The 18,382-nt window shown below is 40.3% G+C and overlaps 5 protein-coding genes and 2 pseudogenes across 5 annotated transcripts; 3 read left to right on the top strand and 4 right to left on the bottom strand.

The window, feature by feature from the left end:
* Positions 1 to 8,291: 8,291 nt before the first annotated feature.
* LOC148959446 (histone H2B pseudogene) lies at positions 8,292 to 8,961 on the bottom strand (annotated as a pseudogene).
* A 271-nt stretch (positions 8,962 to 9,232) lies between these two features.
* LOC148959445 (histone H2A) lies at positions 9,233 to 9,616 on the top strand. The gene has a single exon (XM_089110922.1). It carries the CDS (start codon positions 9,233 to 9,235, stop codon positions 9,614 to 9,616), a length of 384 nt encoding a protein of 127 aa, XP_088967048.1.
* Positions 9,617 to 10,504: 888 nt separating this feature from the next.
* Positions 10,505 to 10,816, bottom strand: LOC148959444 (histone H4). Its single transcript, XM_089110921.1, has one exon. It carries the CDS (start codon positions 10,814 to 10,816, stop codon positions 10,505 to 10,507), a length of 312 nt encoding a protein of 103 aa, XP_088967047.1.
* Positions 10,817 to 11,414: 598 nt separating this feature from the next.
* Positions 11,415 to 11,963, top strand: LOC135685051 (histone H3). Its single transcript, XM_089110745.1, has one exon. It carries the CDS (start codon positions 11,478 to 11,480, stop codon positions 11,886 to 11,888), a length of 411 nt encoding a protein of 136 aa, XP_088966871.1. The 5' UTR covers positions 11,415 to 11,477; the 3' UTR covers positions 11,889 to 11,963.
* A 439-nt stretch (positions 11,964 to 12,402) lies between these two features.
* On the bottom strand, positions 12,403 to 14,432 carry LOC148959443 (uncharacterized). The gene has a single exon (XM_089110744.1). The coding sequence runs from the start codon at positions 14,263 to 14,265 to the stop codon at positions 13,651 to 13,653; it is 615 nt and encodes a 204-aa protein (XP_088966870.1). The 5' UTR covers positions 14,266 to 14,432; the 3' UTR covers positions 12,403 to 13,650.
* A 2,491-nt stretch (positions 14,433 to 16,923) lies between these two features.
* On the bottom strand, positions 16,924 to 17,593 carry LOC135686676 (histone H2B pseudogene; annotated as a pseudogene).
* Positions 17,594 to 17,864: 271 nt separating this feature from the next.
* Positions 17,865 to 18,248, top strand: LOC148959442 (histone H2A). Its single transcript, XM_089110920.1, has one exon. It carries the CDS (start codon positions 17,865 to 17,867, stop codon positions 18,246 to 18,248), a length of 384 nt encoding a protein of 127 aa, XP_088967046.1.
* The last annotated feature ends 134 nt before the right edge of the window (positions 18,249 to 18,382 follow it).

The following is an 18,382-nucleotide window of genomic DNA, read 5'->3' as shown; positions in this document are numbered from 1 at the left end:
CATCGATTTGAAGCATTAAGAACAGTGACAAGTTGTAGACTTAGACAGGGGGGGCAAATAAGGTAGGCCACGCAGATAAATTGAAACTTCACATTTCCAATTTTTCTGCGTGGGCTCATTATTTTCGATTCTTGTCCAAAATATAGCAATTTTTCATCAAAAATGTTGATAATATGATAGTTCTCATCGATTTGAAGCATCAAGAACAGTGACAACTTGTAGACTTAGACAGGGGGCAGATAAGGTAGGCCACGCAGATAAATTGAAACTTCACATTTCCAATTTTTCTGCGTGGGCTCATTATTTTCGATTCTTGTCCAAAATGTAGCAATTTTTTACCAAAAACGTTGATAATACGATAGTTCTCATCGATTTGAAGCATTAAGAACAGTGACAAGTTGTAGACTTAGACAGGGGGGCAGATAAGGTAGGCCACGCAGATAAATTGAAACTGCAGATTTCCAATTTTTCTGCGTGGGCTCATTATTTTCGATTCTTGTCCAAAATAAAGCAACTTTTTATCAAAAACGTTGATAATATGATAGTTCTCATTGATTTGAAGCATTAAGAACAGTAACAACTTGTAGACTTAGACAGTGGGGCAGATAAGGTAGGCCACGCAGATAAATTGAAACTTCACATTTCAAATTTTTCTGCGTGGGCTCATTATTTTCGATTCTTGTCCAAAATGTAGCAATTTTTTACCAAAAACGTTGATAATACGATAGTTCTCATCGATTTGAAGCATTAAGAACAGTGACAAGTTGTAGACTTAGACAGGGGAGCAGATAAGGTAGGCCACGCAGATAAATTGAAACTTCACATTTCCAATTTTTCTGCGTGGGCTCATTATTTTCGATTCTTGTCCAAAATATAGCAATTTTTCATCAAAAACGTTGATAATATGATAGTTCTCATCGATTTGAAGCATCAAGAACAGTGACAACTTGTAGACTTAGACAGGGGGCAGATAAGGTAGGCCACGCAGATAAATTGAAACTTCACATTTCCAATTTTTCTGCGTGGGCTCATTATTTTCGATTCTTGTCCAAAATATAGCAATTTTTCATCAAAAACGTTGATAATATGATAGTTCTCATTGATTTGAAGCATTAAGAACAGTAACAACTTGTAGACTTAGACAGTGGGGCAGATAAGGTAGGCCACGCAGATAAATTGAAACTTCACATTTCAAATTTTTCTGCGTGGGCTCATTATTTTCGATTCTTGTCCAAAATGTAGCAATTTTTTACCAAAAACGTTGATAATACGATAGTTCTCATCGATTTGAAGCATTAAGAACAGTGACAAGTTGTAGACTTAGACAGCGGAGCAGATAAGGTAGGCCACGCAGATAAATTGAAACTTCACATTTCCAATTTTTCTGCGTGGGCTCATTATTTTCGATTCTTGTCCAAAATATAGCAATTTTTCATCAAAAACGTTGATAATATGATAGTTCTCATCGATTTGAAGCATCAAGAACAGTGACAACTTGTAGACTTAGACAGGGGGCAGATAAGGTAGGCCACGCAGATAAATTGAAACTTCACATTTCCAATTTTTCTGCGTGGGCTCATTATTTTCGATTCTTGTCCAAAATGTAGCAATTTTTTACCAAAAACGTTGATAATACGATAGTTCTCATCGATTTGAAGCATTAAGAACAGTGACAAGTTGTAGACTTAGACAGGGGGGGGGGGGCAGATAAGGTAGGCCACGCAGATAAATTGAAACTTCACATTTCCAATTTTTCTGCGTGGGCTCATTATTTTCGATTCTTGTCCAAAATATAGCAATTTTTCATCAAAAACGTTGATAATATGATAGTTCTCATCGATTTGAAGCATCAAGAACAGTGACAACTTGTAGACATAGACAGGGGGCAGATAAGGTAGGCCACGCAGATAAATTGAAACTTCACATTTCCAATTTTTCTGCGTGGGCTCATTATTTTCGATTCTTGTCCAAAATGTAGCAATTTTTTACCAAAAACGTTGATAATACGATAGTTCTCATCGATTTGAAGCATTAAGAACAGTGACAAGTTGTAGACTTAGACAGGGGGGCAGATAAGGTAGGCCACGCAGATAAATTGAAACTGCAGATTTCCAATTTTTCTGCGTGGGCTCATTATTTTCGATTCTTGTCCAAAATATGGCAATTTTTTACCAAAAACGTTGATAATACGATAGTTCTCATCGATTTAAAGCAATAGGAACATTGACAACTTGCAGACTGAGACAGGGGGGCAGATAAGGTAGGCCACGCAGATAAATTGAAACTTCACATTTCCAATTGTTCTGTGTGGGCTCATTATTTTCGATTTTTGTCCAAAATATGGCAATTTCATACCAAAAACGTTGATAATACGATAGTTCTCATCGATTTGAAGCAATAGGAACATTGACAACTTGCAGACTGAGACAGGGGGGCAGATAAGGTAGGCCACGCAGATAAATTGAAACTTCACATTTCCAATTGTTCTGTGTGGGCTCATTATTTTCGATTCTTGTCCAAAATAAAGTGGTTTCTTTCACCAAAAACGCTCACAAATTGTATGTCTCGACGGAAGGGGAACACAAAAAGATCGAGACTACTTGAAACATTTCATGTTACTTTTATATTTGCGCATGCGTGGGTATAATCCCATCTGTCCCTCCTTAAAGTTTTGTTCATCTTAAAAGTTGATGTGAGAATGATTTGAAGTTGTCGTCATGTGACGCAGCGTTTGGCATAATGCATCTTGCCCTGATGCAGTAGCCCACGCAGATTCTGGTAACCACGCAAAAAAAAGTATTACACCGGCATGAAAATTCGGTGAAATTTGCTCGCCGTTACATGAAACCCGACATGAAACTGTCGAATTCTTTCGCATGATATTCACGTGACTTCGTGCTTCTCAAAAAAGAGCGGGAAAGTTTAAGAGTAAATTTTTAAAATGGCGGCAGAGGATCCAAGGAAACTTCTTTTGATCACAGTCCTCAATCTAGTTTTTACAACTGGTTGCATTGCGCTACAATGCCAAATGCTTCTAGCTATACAGGCATTCTTGGAACAGCAAGAAATTAAGGAAAAGTTAAGAGCTGCGGTTGAAGATAAAAATCGCGCCCTTTGCCGATACAGAGCCATGAGAAATAGATTTTTGAGGAAAAAAAGACGACAATGGAAAAAGCCTGGTCGCACAAGTGCATGGTGGTTAAATGTTTGGGATGGAATTTTAAGCGATGGAGAATGGCATGTTAACTTTAGAATGTCAAGGGAATTTTTTTCAGACTTGTTGTCAGCAGGAGTGGCGCTAGAGACAAACCTTCAAGGTGCCGAAGTTTATATTCTCCGTAACTGCCGACGCTGGATGTGTCAAATTGCCGACAGAAAAAAAAATTCGATTTGCCCCATATAGCAGGCAGGGCCGTCGCGAGGCAAGCCTCGTTGGGGGGGGGGGGTGGAATGCAAATTTACCTGATTAAAAAATTATTGCCTGAAACTTTTTAGCTGGTGTCACAAACCTCTGCAATACATTTTATCAATCTAACTTTGTATGATAATAACCGACTTTTCTAATAGTCTTGTCAAATCTCTATATCGGGACGGGCAAAATACATAGTTACTACCTGAGGCGGCACCATGGTTGCCGCCGAAGGGGCAGGAAATTTTCGAATTGTGATGCTTCTAGTTCCCTGGAAAATTCACTCTTTTAAGCAGATTTCACTAAAGCAATCCTCCTAATCCTATTGAAAATTATTGTCTTTTTGCAAAATATTTTTACAGCAGATAAAAACAACAATTTCGCCGTGGTCTTGAAAAATACCAGGTTGTCAGTTACTTTTAAATTTAGATCCCTCTCTCCATCTTAGCATGCCTTATGAATGTTAAGAAAAATCTGGAGCTCATAGTGAATTGCAGTTGACGCTTCTACTGAGAAACTTTAGGAGAAATGGACACGAGGCACAATTTTACCTAAGATTGCTTGATCCTTCATTGATTTTATGACAGGAAGGTCTCTGAAATACCTAAAGCGTTTCTTCCACCGAGCGGATTTTACCTGAAATTTCCTATTGAGATACTATTGGGGTGGGTGTGACAACCCCCCAGTCTCGACGCCCCCTGAGCAGCACCTCCAATGAAAGGGCACCGATCTAGAGCAATTTTCCAAGAGCAAGCAAGCATATAGAGCAAGCAATAGAGCATTTTTCCAAAATCGTTTGTTGTGGGTGCAAAATTCTCCCTTGCCCCCTCCCCGCCCCCATTTTCCAACCTGTGTCGGAGTCCACGAGATTTTCTCGGCAAATTGTGCCTTGTAAGAAACTTAATGCGCAAATATTGCCTATTGTTGAATATTTCTTCCTATCCATGTTGGAAGAAGTTAATCGATGGTTTTCTCTAAAACATTTGTTTGTCGGAAGCTATGCGGTGAACAATGCTATTGAAAAATAGTTGATGAAAAAGGACAAGAAGTGCTTTTTCAAAAATTTATTACGCAAAATGTGCTCATGATCGAAATGTCTTCATTGGCAATAATAATGTCTTGAAACGAAAAAAGGCTTTCACGGAAGCGACAGGATATAATGCCACTATGATAGTAAAATTGCCGAAGAAAAGCCATTGAGAAAACCATAAACCAGCCAGTGCAGTTTTCTCCTCGATTATTTTTGTCATTCAAACAAGATGTAAACCGGGTGACATCCATCAAGTGCCGACGGTATTGAGAAAGCAAAAATTGATTGGCTGCCGACGGGGGGGCTAACAAAAATCTAGGGGGGGCTAAAGCCCCCCCTTGCCCCCCCATGCCGCCACTCCTGGTTGTCAGAAGTTAGGCCATACATCTGTGCAGCATTTGTGCAACGGAGGCGATTTTATCACTGATTCCCCCCGATATGAAAAACTGATCTGTTTACACGACACTTTCGTGCCGGCATGAAACTTCATGCCGGCACGAAAAAGCGACATGAGATTTTCGTGCCGGCATGAGTTTTCATGCCGGCATGAGTTTCATTTCGGTCAACGCCATGTAATCACAACAGTAGCTCAGACCAGCACCCGACATGAAACTCGTGCCGGCATGAAAACTCGTGCCGGCATGAGTTTCGTTTCGGGTCTCATGTAAAGGGCCCCTTACCAGCAGCTACTTTAGGCTTCTTTGCCACTTTGGCCTTGGGCTTCTTTGGTGACTTGTTGGCTCCGCTGGCTTTCTTTGGTGTCGAGGCCTTCTTTTTTGCAGGGCTTTTCTTGACTGAAGTTGCAGCCTTCTTAGCAGTAGCCTTTTTCGCCGCTGCTGGCTTTTTCGCAACCTTCTTTGCTGCGGCTGGCTTTTTCACTGCTGCAGGCTTCTTGGCAGCGGCAGGCAGCTTGAACGAACCGGAAGCCCCTACCCCTTTCGTTTGGATGAGAGAGCCAGAAGCGACCAGTTTTTTCAAGGAGGCTTTCAGGTTTCTCTTCAGAGCGCTCTCATCACCGAGACCTTTGTAATTAGATTGTAAATACTTAGCAATTTTCTGTCGCGATGACCCATTTCGCTCCTTCAGAATTCTGATTGCTTCCGCGATCATGTCCTTATACGCAGGATGTGCGGCGGGCTTCTTGGGCGCTGCTGTCTTCTTCGCCTTCTTTGGTGATGTAGCAGACGAATCCATATCACTTTCGAACTAGTGCTCCAACAATAAAATGGTGTGCGACCTTCACAAAGTTTCAAATTCAAAACAGCCTACCTTCCGTACGAACCTTTAAAGCACTTGCAGTTAGGCGCCAAAACACACGTGACCATCAAAATATTAGGCCAACATGGCTGTCAATTTTGTGCTTCTTGTCAAAACCTATTTGCCCGTCTACACCTAGCCGTGGCAAATACGATCTTGGCCGCATTCAAATCAGCAATATTATGGTATTTAGTTTCATTATTATTCTTTGCCAAGGAGACTTTGGTGCCTATTGCAGCAAAATATTCGATATCAACTTGTATAGCTCAACATGCCATCAAACATTGTTTGATTATTTTCTTTTCCAATCGTCATAAAACCTCCCAGTACACATGCAAGGGCAGGTTTAAAAGGTCCATTAGTTGATCGAACCAGCAAATTGCAGTTACCTTTTGTGATGACTATAAAAACGCTTAAATTGGGCCGAATTTGACTGCAAGAAGCACAGCACAATTTTCCCTCAACAAGTTGTTAAGTATTAATTTTTTACCCTTATGTTTGAAACATTGGGTAACGATGGAGGAAAAATTCCTATTCAAAAAGTTCCTTTAGAAAAGGAAGATGATTTATTTAAAGATTTAGTTTTCCGGCAACTTTTGTGTCAGTAATAAACTGTTAAAGCTCATGATGAAGGGCAGAGCGGGGGTGGGGGTAGGTAGAAAAACTGAAGAAAGAAGGCTGAAAAAATCTGCAAAGAAAACCAGACATCTTTTGAAATTTAGGACGAACAGACTCTATAATTAGCAAGAAGCAGCCTATTTATTACATTTTCTCTGGCTATACCAACTCTTACCGAGGTGATCAGCGTACACGTCAATATATGAGGGCTGCATGTAGCATGTTTTCAGAACGACCAGATTTGAAAGTGGCCAAAAATACTTTGATTGAAGTAAGCTCGTAAAGAAAGATACATAATAGAAGAGAATTTTTAGAAAAGAAAGATAATTTTTAGCATAATAGAAGCATTAATTGACATAGTAAAGGTACTTGGTGATGTGCCACAAGCAAGAGTATACTGTACTGACTTCTAGTCAAGTTAATACCCTGGAGAGGCAGGAGGGACAAAGGGGGCAAGTAGCGCCGTTGAATATTTACTCCTAAGAAAATGAAATAAAGTTTTGTAGATAAATGATGACCAGCTTTGCCATTCTCATTGTGTTGATTTCAATTAGAAATACAAAATATGGAAAAATCTCCTTTTTGCTGTCGGTCATCGATTACGGCAAATTTTTATCAGAAGAGGATAATAAACTTCAAACAGACAATCGAAGTCTTGCAGCCAGCCCCTTCTATTTATAACTGCCATGATTTTTGTACAACCAAAAATATGAATAATGACAAGGCGATTTAATATCAACTTGCATGGACAATTTTGTCAACAGTATGCCTATGTGTGGAAAAGCTTTTGATTGCAAAAAACCCAGCTGTATGGGTCGATGCAATGTTTGTACAGATCCGTGCCAATATTTTAATTTTGCACACCCCTCCCCCTGCCACCCGCTCAGCCCTAACAATTAATCGATTATGGTAGTGGAAAAATTCAACTATTTGCCTCAGCACCAACACTGCCCCTCCTGCCTTAATCTTTTGCAGGCGCCCCTGGCCAAGGGTGTAAGTCGTATTTGACAGTACCGGTCTAGGGAACTGCCTTTGAAAGTAGGAATTCCATCCTGACAACAACCCATTTTTGCTGAAAATAAACTAGTAAATGAAACTAACCGACCTTTCACATTCCTGAGCTCAAACCAACAATACTGAGATATCTGCTAAATCGAATATTCATTAGTTTGGTATAAGCTTATGGCCGGACAAATTGAAACTTGAATAATTAGAATGAAAACTTCAAAACTTTATATTATATATAAACTTTATATATCTAATAGATCTGACAAAAGATACATAACTTTTTGAGAAAATAGCTCTGGCTTTATTATTTCTACTTATAATATTTTCCATTTTTCATGCAAAATTTTTTCAGGTAAGATTTAATAAACACCACATTAAAAAGGGCTAAATCAGAGATAACTATTGAAAGCCCACAACTGTAAAAAAACAAAGGGGAAAATTTAAAATGCATATTTAAAATAGAATGCATATTGAAAAGAAAACTTTGATAATCGCTCACCAGGAGTAATAAGCATTCACTGGCAGTGTTTTTAATATGGGCCTACTCGTTGGTGTAAGCCCGGGACAGGGGACTTGTGGGGGTATTCTAAATGAGTTTCGTTTCGGTTTATCTGAGTTTCGAATTTCCAATGAATAAATAGCATTTGCCATTGATTGGAATCATGCATTGAAAAATATTGCAGCATGTTAGGCTGGGGGTTCATTCTATTTGGCGGGGCTTTCACCATTTTGGAAGCCAATGTGGGGGGTTTATTCGTGGCTTTACTGTTCATGAAAAACCAAGAGCCAATGTTAACAAATGACTGTTGAATGTAGAATATTTTAAGAAAATGTTTCATATTTGATATTTTCAGGAAATATTTCATATTTTGAAGGATGTCTTCAAAGAGATGTATTTTTTGAATGTTTACCTACAGAGTTGGTAACTTTTTAAATGTGATACTGGTTGAGGGGATGCTGATGAAAATGAGACTCCAACATGCATTAGCCTAAATGTTTTTAAAACTGGATAACTCGGTTGAATAAAGAAGCACAATGCTTATCGTGTGTGTCAAAGGTTTGGGCAACGAGATTGGTAAATTTGGTAGCTTTTAAAAAAGCTGTTTGTTTTCTGGTTGTAGACGACGAGCGAGGATTGTCGTGTTCGTGCGTCCAGCAGTTTACTTGCTGCTTGTGTACTTGGTGACGGCTTTGGTGCCCTCGCTGACAGCATGCTTGGCAAGTTCACCGGGGAGGAGAAGCCTGACGGCGGTCTGGATTTCCCTCGAAGTGATCGTTGCCTTCTTGTTGTAGTGGGCGAGACGCGAGGCTTCTTGAGCAATCCTTTCGAAGATGTCGTTGACAAACGAGTTCATGATGCTCATGGCCTTGCTTGAAACGCCGGTATCGGGATGGACTTGCTTGAGTACCTTGTAGATGTAAATCGAGTAGCTCTCCTTGCGCTTTTTCGACCTCTTCTTATCTCCAGAGGCAGCCTTGCCCCCTTTCTTGCCAACTCCTGCTTTCTTCTCCCCCTTCTTGGCAACCTTTGGGGCCTGTTTTCCTCCTTTTGCTGGGGCGTCAGACATCTTGAAGAATGATTTTAAATTTGACTTTTCGAATTTCGAAAGGACCTTCGCTAGATAAAGCAGCAACACTGACTGATCTAGTCTGTTGTTGGTTGGCGCCAATGCAAGTTTTTACTATATTTGTGGGCAACTGGTTCAATTAGCTCGAAGGCCATGTGACACACGTCGATTCGCTGTCTCGTGTTCGCTTATTGTTCGCGGTCGATAGCGGGGGTGTTGATTGGTAGATCTCGAGTAAATGCCCTTTACAAATCGACCACTTTGGCGGGCAATCAGGCAGTTGCGAACAAAGTTGTTCATTCTTCGGCAAGGCTTCATTTCGTTTTTCAATTTGAGTTAAACATGTCTGGACGCGGAAAAGGTGGAAAAGCTAAGGCCAAGGCAAGGTCGAGGACATCCAGAGCTGGTCTTCAGTTCCCAGTCGGACGTATCCATAGATTGTTGAGAAAGGGAAACTATGCTGAACGAGTTGGATCGGGGGCTCCCGTCTATTTGGCGGCCGTACTCGAGTATCTCTCGGCAGAAATCTTGGAGTTGGCTGGCAATGCCGCCAGGGACAACAAGAAGTCAAGAATCATCCCTCGACACTTGCAGCTTGCAATCAGAAACGACGAGGAGCTGAACAAATTGTTGAGTGGAGTGACCATTGCACAAGGTGGTGTCCTGCCCAACATTCAGGCAGTACTCTTACCAAAGAAGACCGAGCAGAAGGCTCCAAAATCATAAAGCCTGGCTAGTGTTGTTGGCTGGCTTTACCAGTTCGTCGAACGAAAAACGGTTTTTTTAAAAACCACCACGAAAACTAACTTGGTGTACCTGCTTGTGACACACACGATACCTACCCACACCACACACTCTATATTGTTTATAGTAAAGGCCCACTGCATTATGATGCTTTGAATTCATTCAAAGCTACTCACTGTTTAAGCAAGTAGTTTTTATCATTTTATCAATTAGTTTATGTTTCTTTTCGAGTGGTAGGGGTACACTAGCATCCCAATTAATCATGCTCAACAGATGAGCACAAAGAAACCAGTAAGGTAAAGATGTATGAATCTTTTGCTTGGTTTTATAATGATGATAATGTATCTCATATGTCAACATATGTCAATGATCGACAAACACAACACTTATGAGAGAGGGATATGCACATTACTACTCTGTGTGTCAAGTCAACGAGGGGTTCATCGTCTATTTGTGTTCATGAAATGGAGATGTTTGGAGCCTACCTTTCTGGTAAGGACATCTTGCAGACTTATTATAATTATTATCTTGCAGATGAATTTGTTGGCATGCTTTTTCAAAAATCAACTTGATTGAGCTAGCTGCATCAATAGAATTTTACAAAGTCCTATTATTATTTAGTAAACATAGTCCTGTTCGACTTCAGTGCATTTTTGTGCGACTTGACATTATACCGGCCGATTTATTTAGTGAAATCTTGATTTATTGATTCAGTAGTTTCAATTAAGACTCTCTGTTAATCGTGTGCTGTCACAAGGCTTAAAACATTGGACAACTTTGGCATTTTTGGTAGCTTTTAAAAAAGCTGTTCGTGTTGTTGGTGAGGACGAGTCACTCCAGTTGTCTATCCTGTAACAGGACGACGACGACTTAACCGCCAAATCCGTACAGTGTTCGGCCCTGTCTCTTCAAAGCGTAGACGACATCCATGGCGGTGACAGTCTTTCGCTTGGCATGTTCTGTGTACGTGACTGCATCACGAATGACGTTCTCGAGGAAAACCTTGAGAACACCTCGTGTCTCTTCGTAAATGAGGCCAGAGATTCTCTTTACTCCTCCACGACGAGCCAATCGGCGAATGGCTGGCTTGGTGATGCCTTGAATGTTGTCACGAAGAATCTTTCGATGACGTTTAGCACCTCCTTTGCCAAGACCCTTTCCTCCTTTTCCTCTTCCAGACATGATTGTTGAAAGTTGTGTTGTACGACAGCGAGCGACAATGCACGAGGCGACTGATTTCAATCTGACTCAACCGGCAAATACATCCAGGAGGAACTGCGGACCTATTAGGAGCACTCTCTTTATACTGCCATCTTTCTTGATGGCGCCTTTTAGTGCATAAGCAAACTATGTCCTAGCAGAAAAGGCGAGGGAAGGTACACTTGCCTCTTGAAATATGTCAATTCAGTGTTTTATTTGACTGACTGCCAAAGAGAACTGGATAACAGCCACTAAAAACAAACATTATTTACGTAAACTCTTGCTATTGTTGCCATCAACCAGGATAACAAACCTCCCCAAGTCAAAGAGACAGTAATTTGCAACTGCTTGAATCCCTTTGAATTTGCTTTTTCTGCTTCCCTTTAGTTTTAAGAAATGGTATGAATCTTGTTCAGAAGATGCAATTGCAGCTCGCTCGAAACTTGGGATAATAAAGCAGCCAATGGGCGATGCATTCTTTGTCATTTCGCTTCTCCCGGCATGTCACGTGGCTTGCTCAAACATTTCAAATTGACCTCAAATGGCGCCGATTCGCAGATTGATTCGTTGTTCCTAGCTGCAAGGTAGTACCGTCATCGCTCAGTCACGTTCGCCCTAATTGAAATTTCTTCGTAGTGTCAAAATGGCTCGTACAAAGCAAACTGCAAGGAAATCAACTGGAGGAAAAGCTCCTCGCAAACAACTGGCCACCAAGGCTGCACGAAAGAGTGCCCCAGCAACTGGAGGTGTAAAAAAGCCACACAGATACAGGCCCGGAACAGTTGCTCTGAGAGAAATTCGTAGATACCAGAAGTCGACCGAGTTGTTGATCAGGAAACTGCCCTTCCAAAGACTCGTCCGAGAAATTGCCCAAGACTTCAAGACAGATCTGCGCTTTCAGAGCTCGGCGGTGATGGCCCTCCAAGAGGCATCTGAAGCTTACCTAGTTGGACTGTTTGAAGACACCAACTTGTGCGCCATTCATGCCAAACGTGTTACCATTATGCCAAAGGACATACAACTGGCCAGAAGGATTCGTGGAGAGAGAGCTTAATTCAACAAGCAAATTTCATCTTTGTCGATGAATTCTTTGAAAAAAACGGTTTTTTTAAAAACCACCATAAACACCAGAGATTATATTTCCCCAACCTTAATACACACGACATGGTCGACTCAGATCAGTTCACTTCATATCTACATGTACTTTTAAAACTAACATGTAATATTAAGTTACATTGGTACATGCAAATAAATTACATTAGTAGTTTACTTACAAATAATTTACATTTACAAATAATTTAATCTACTGGTAGTTACATTGTGACAAACTACCAGTAGTTAGTTGGTCATGTACTCTGTAGAATGGGAAAATGAATCTCTTTTTCATAGTGCTAGACTGAATTCAAAAGCATACAATTTATATCATGTGCACAATATTTTCAATTTGTGCTAAGCCCACAATGTAATACATATGTATGTATTTAAAATGTTGAGGTCACAATAAATATGAAATATCATTTACTCTATCTTATTCTGAATTTAAAACCATTAGGAATTATTATACAACTGCTTGCAAATTTATTTCATGACAATCTTTTTAGTCACCAAATATATGGTTTTTTCAGTGTTACCAAAATACCCCAATATATTGTGGGTTTGCCCCAAATGTTCAGCCACTGCAAGTGTCGGTACTGGATTTCAACATGTGTAAGGGAAAAACATTAGTTATAAAGTATCATTTGCTCATTTCCAGGCAATTTTTATTACAGTGTGCCAATCATAGAAATCTTAGCTACATCAACCATTAAATGTTTACATTGTATGACACACTCCTATACTCTCTACTTGATTCATATCACAATCAACCTCAAAATTTCAGCAATTTAGGGCACTGAACATATTGCTTGATTGTAAATTGTAAATTAACTCTGATTGTAAAAGTAAGCTTTAAAATTTTCTTCAAAAGCAACCCAACAGGTAACCACAAGCTGGCTTCACAAGAATAGACTAAATCTTCAATAAACATGCTTATTATTAAGGTCATTACCCATCAAGAACCCCTTCTGTCTAACAATTCTTGATATAAGTTTGGCTGCAAAGAGGGCAGTTTTAATTTCTCTAGACAGTGTAAGATAAGATGATAAATTCGATTTCTGCTACCTTCATGATACTGTGTTTTTTCAACTCTGTTCTCAATATAATCTACTAATAATGAAATGAATTCATTGAATCCTTAGGTCAACTTTGTAAATATTGAAGCTTGCATACTTCATCACCAAAAATATGTGATATATCCATGTGTTGTCTTTATTCTTTTTTATGCTGATCATAGTCACATAGCACATAAAGGACCTATACTGTCAAACTAGTCTTGAAATTACTTTGAATGTAAACTGGCAATTGTTTTTACAATTGGCATTCTTAAAAGCTACTAATAATACTGTAAAAATATGAGTTGCTCCAGACTTTGCAGAAAAAATGTGTATCTTCTGCTAATTTTATGATAGTGTACAGTGGCAATTGTGCTTTCAAAATAGTTTACTATGCACATAACTTTAGCTGAAATGATAAATCCTGCTACCTATTTTGTAAATCATTTTGATGAAGGTACATCATAAAGAAAAAAGTGACAAATGCAGGTGACTGTGGGCCCACCAGCCTTGAAAACTCTACATTTAATTTCATGATATCAATGCAGCCGTCAAGGCTAATCAAGAACCGATGACCGACTTTTTGGTAGCTTTTAAAAAAGCTGTTTGTTTATATGGTAAACCAGGTGGTAAGTGGGAAACATGGCCCTCCTCCACTGATGCCATCTACTTTGCAGCCTTCACTTTCTTCCCAGCCGGTGACTTTGCTGTCTTTTTGCTGGCAGCCTTTTTGGGTTTGCTCTTACCAGCAGCTGATGCCTTCTTACCAGCAGCTACTTTAGGCTTCTTTGCCACTTTGGCCTTGGGCTTCTTTGGTGACTTGTTGGCTCCGCTGGCTTTCTTTGGTGTCGAGGCCTTCTTTTTTGCAGGGCTTTTCTTGACTGAAGTTGCAGCCTTCTTAGCAGTAGCCTTTTTCGCCGCTGCTGGCTTTTTCGCAACCTTCTTTGCTGCTGCTGGCTTTTTCACTGCTGCAGGCTTCTTGGCAGCGGCAGGCAGCTTGAACGAACCGGAAGCCCCTACCCCTTTCGTTTGGATGAGAGAGCCAGAAGCGACCAGTTTTTTCAAGGAGGCTTTCAGGTTTCTCTTCAGAGCGCTCTCATCACCGAGACCTTTGTAATTAGATTGTAAATACTTAGCAATTTTCTGTCGCGATGACCCATTTCGCTCCTTCAGAATTCTGATTGCTTCCGCGATCATGTCCTTATACGCAGGATGTGCGGCGGGCTTCTTGGGCGCTGCTGTCTTCTTCGCCTTCTTTGGTGATGTAGCAGACGAATCCATATCACTTTCGAACTAGTGCTCCAACAATAAAATGGTGTGCGACCTTCACAAAGTTTCAAATTCAAAACAGCCTACCTTCCGTACGAACCTTTAAAGCACTTGCAGTTAGGCGCCAAAACACACGTGACCATCAAAATATTAGGCCAACATGGCTGTCAATTTTGTGCTTCTTGTCAAAACCTATTTGCCCGTCTACACCTAGCCGTGGCAAATACGATCTTGGCCGCATTCAAATCAGCAATATTATGGTATTTAGTTTCATTATTATTCTTTGCCAAGGAGACTTTGGTGCCTATTGCAGCAAAATATTCGATATCAACTTGTATAGCTCAACATGCCATCAAACATTGTTTGATTATTTTCTTTTCCAATCGTCATAAAACCTCCCAGTACACATGCAAGGGCAGGTTTAAAAGGTCCATTAGTTGATCGAACCAGCAAATTGCAGTTACCTTTTGTGATGACTATAAAAACGCTTAAATTGGGCCGAATTTGACTGCAAGAAGCACAGCACAATTTTCCCTCAACAAGTTGTTAAGTATTAATTTTTTACCCTTATGTTTGAAACATTGGGTAACGATGGAGGAAAAATTCCTATTCAAAAAGTTCCTTTAGAAAAGGAAGATGATTTATTTAAAGATTTAGTTTTCCGGCAACTTTTGTGTCAGTAATAAACTGTTAAAGCTCATGATGAAGGGCAGAGCGGGGGTGGGGGTAGGTAGAAAAACTGAAGAAAGAAGGCTGAAAAAATCTGCAAAGAAAACCAGACATCTTTTGAAATTTAGGACGAACAGACTCTATAATTAGCAAGAAGCAGCCTATTTATTACATTTTCTCTGGCTATACCAACTCTTACCGAGGTGATCAGCGTACACGTCAATATATGAGGGCTGCATGTAGCATGTTTTCAGAACGACCAGATTTGAAAGTGGCCAAAAATACTTTGATTGAAGTAGGCTCGTAAAGAAAGATACATAATAGAAGAGAATTTTTAGAAAAGAAAGATAATTTTTAGCATAATAGAAGCATTAATTGACATAGTAAAGGTACTTGGTGATGTGCCACAAGCAAGAGTATACTGTACTGACTTCTAGTCAAGTTAATACCCTGGAGAGGCAGGAGGGACAAAGGGGGCAAGTAGCGCCGTTGAATATTTACTCCTAAGAAAATGAAATAAAGTTTTGTAGATAAATGATGACCAGCTTTGCCATTCTCATTGTGTTGATTTCAATTAGAAATACAAAATATGGAAAAATCTCCTTTTTGCTGTCGGTCATCGATTACGGCAAATTTTTATCAGAAGAGGATAATAAACTTCAAACAGACAATCGAAGTCTTGCAGCCAGCCCCTTCTATTTATAACTGCCATGATTTTTGTACAACCAAAAATATGAATAATGACAAGGCGATTTAATATCAACTTGCATGGACAATTTTGTCAACAGTATGCCTATGTGTGGAAAAGCTTTTGATTGCAAAAAACCCAGCTGTATGGGTCGATGCAATGTTTGTACAGATCCGTGCCAATATTTTAATTTTGCACACCCCTCCCCCTGCCACCCGCTCAGCCCTAACAATTAATCGATTATGGTAGTGGAAAAATTCAACTATTTGCCTCAGCACCAACACTGCCCCTCCTGCCTTAATCTTTTGCAGGCGCCCCTGGCCAAGGGTGTAAGTCGTATTTGACAGTACCGGTCTAGGGAACTGCCTTTGAAAGTAGGAATTCCATCCTGACAACAACCCATTTTTGCTGAAAATAAACTAGTAAATGAAACTAACCGACCTTTCACATTCCTGAGCTCAAACCAACAATACTGAGATATCTGCTAAATCGAATATTCATTAGTTTGGTATAAGCTTATGGCCGGACAAATTGAAACTTGAATAATTAGAATGAAAACTTCAAAACTTTATATTATATATAAACTTTATATATCTAATAGATCTGACAAAAGATACATAACTTTTTGAGAAAATAGCTCTGGCTTTATTATTTCTACTTATAATATTTTCCATTTTTCATGCAAAATTTTTTCAGGTAAGATTTAATAAACACCACATTAAAAAGGGCTAAATCAGAGATAACTATTGAAAGCCCACAACTGTAAAAAAACAAAGGGGAAAATTTAAAATGCATATTTAAAATAGAATGCATATTGAAAAGAAAACTTTGATAATCGCTCACCAGGAGTAATAAGCATTCACTGGCAGTGTTTTTAATATGGGCCTACTCGTTGGTGTAAGCCCGGGACAGGGGACTTGTGGGGGTATTCTAAATGAGTTTCGTTTCGGTTTATCTGAGTTTCGAATTTCCAATGAATAAATAGCATTTGCCATTGATTGGAATCATGCATTGAAAAATATTGCAGCATGTTAGGCTGGGGGTTCATTCTATTTGGCGGGGCTTTCACCATTTTGGAAGCCAATGTGGGGGGTTTATTCGTGGCTTTACTGTTCATGAAAAACCAAGAGCCAATGTTAACAAATGACTGTTGAATGTAGAATATTTTAAGAAAATGTTTCATATTTGATATTTTCAGGAAATATTTCATATTTTGAAGGATGTCTTCAAAGAGATGTATTTTTTGAATGTTTACCTACAGAGTTGGTAACTTTTTAAATGTGATACTGGTTGAGGGGATGCTGATGAAAATGAGACTCCAACATGCATTAGCCTAAATGTTTTTAAAACTGGATAACTCGGTTGAATAAAGAAGCACAATGCTTATCGTGTGTGTCAAAGGTTTGGGCAACGAGATTGGTAAATTTGGTAGCTTTTAAAAAAGCTGTTTGTTTTCTGGTTGTAGACGACGAGCGAGGATTGTCGTGTTCGTGCGTCCAGCAGTTTACTTGCTGCTTGTGTACTTGGTGACGGCTTTGGTGCCCTCGCTGACAGCATGCTTGGCAAGTTCACCGGGGAGGAGAAGCCTGACGGCGGTCTGGATTTCCCTCGAAGTGATCGTTGCCTTCTTGTTGTAGTGGGCGAGACGCGAGGCTTCTTGAGCAATCCTTTCGAAGATGTCGTTGACAAACGAGTTCATGATGCTCATGGCCTTGCTTGAAACGCCGGTATCGGGATGGACTTGCTTGAGTACCTTGTAGATGTAAATCGAGTAGCTCTCCTTGCGCTTTTTCGACCTCTTCTTATCTCCAGAGGCAGCCTTGCCCCCTTTCTTGCCAACTCCTGCTTTCTTCTCCCCCTTCTTGGCAACCTTTGGGGCCTGTTTTCCTCCTTTTGCTGGGGCGTCAGACATCTTGAAGAATGATTTTAAATTTGACTTTTCGAATTTCGAAAGGACCTTCGCTAGATAAAGCAGCAACACTGACTGATCTAGTCTGTTGTTGGTTGGCGCCAATGCAAGTTTTTACTATATTTGTGGGCAACTGGTTCAATTAGCTCGAAGGCCATGTGACACACGTCGATTCGCTGTCTCGTGTTCGCTTATTGTTCGCGGTCGATAGCGGGGGTGTTGATTGGTAGATCTCGAGTAAATGCCCTTTACAAATCGACCACTTTGGCGGGCAATCAGGCAGTTGCGAACAAAGTTGTTCATTCTTCGGCAAGGCTTCATTTCGTTTTTCAATTTGAGTTAAACATGTCTGGACGCGGAAAAGGTGGAAAAGCTAAGGCCAAGGCAAGGTCGAGGACATCCAGAGCTGGTCTTCAGTTCCCAGTCGGACGTATCCATAGATTGTTGAGAAAGGGAAACTATGCTGAACGAGTTGGATCGGGGGCTCCCGTCTATTTGGCGGCCGTACTCGAGTATCTCTCGGCAGAAATCTTGGAGTTGGCTGGCAATGCCGCCAGGGACAACAAGAAGTCAAGAATCATCCCTCGACACTTGCAGCTTGCAATCAGAAACGACGAGGAGCTGAACAAATTGTTGAGTGGAGTGACCATTGCACAAGGTGGTGTCCTGCCCAACATTCAGGCAGTACTCTTACCAAAGAAGACCGAGCAGAAGGCTCCAAAATCATAAAGCCTGGCTAGTGTTGTTGGCTGGCTTTACCAGTTCGTCGAACGAAAAACGGTTTTTTTAAAAACCACCACGAAAACTAACTTGGTGTACCTGCTTGTGACACACACGATACCTACCCACACCACACACTCTAT

This window comes from Rhopilema esculentum, chromosome 10 (assembly GCF_057945365.1).
Source record: "Rhopilema esculentum isolate cy_ngs chromosome 10, ASM5794536v1, whole genome shotgun sequence".
In the NCBI taxonomy this organism is placed as follows: Eukaryota; Metazoa; Cnidaria; class Scyphozoa; order Rhizostomeae; family Rhizostomatidae; genus Rhopilema; species Rhopilema esculentum.
The sequence above is the reverse complement of the archived record's forward strand: the minus strand, read 5'-3'. Positions and strand labels throughout refer to the sequence as shown.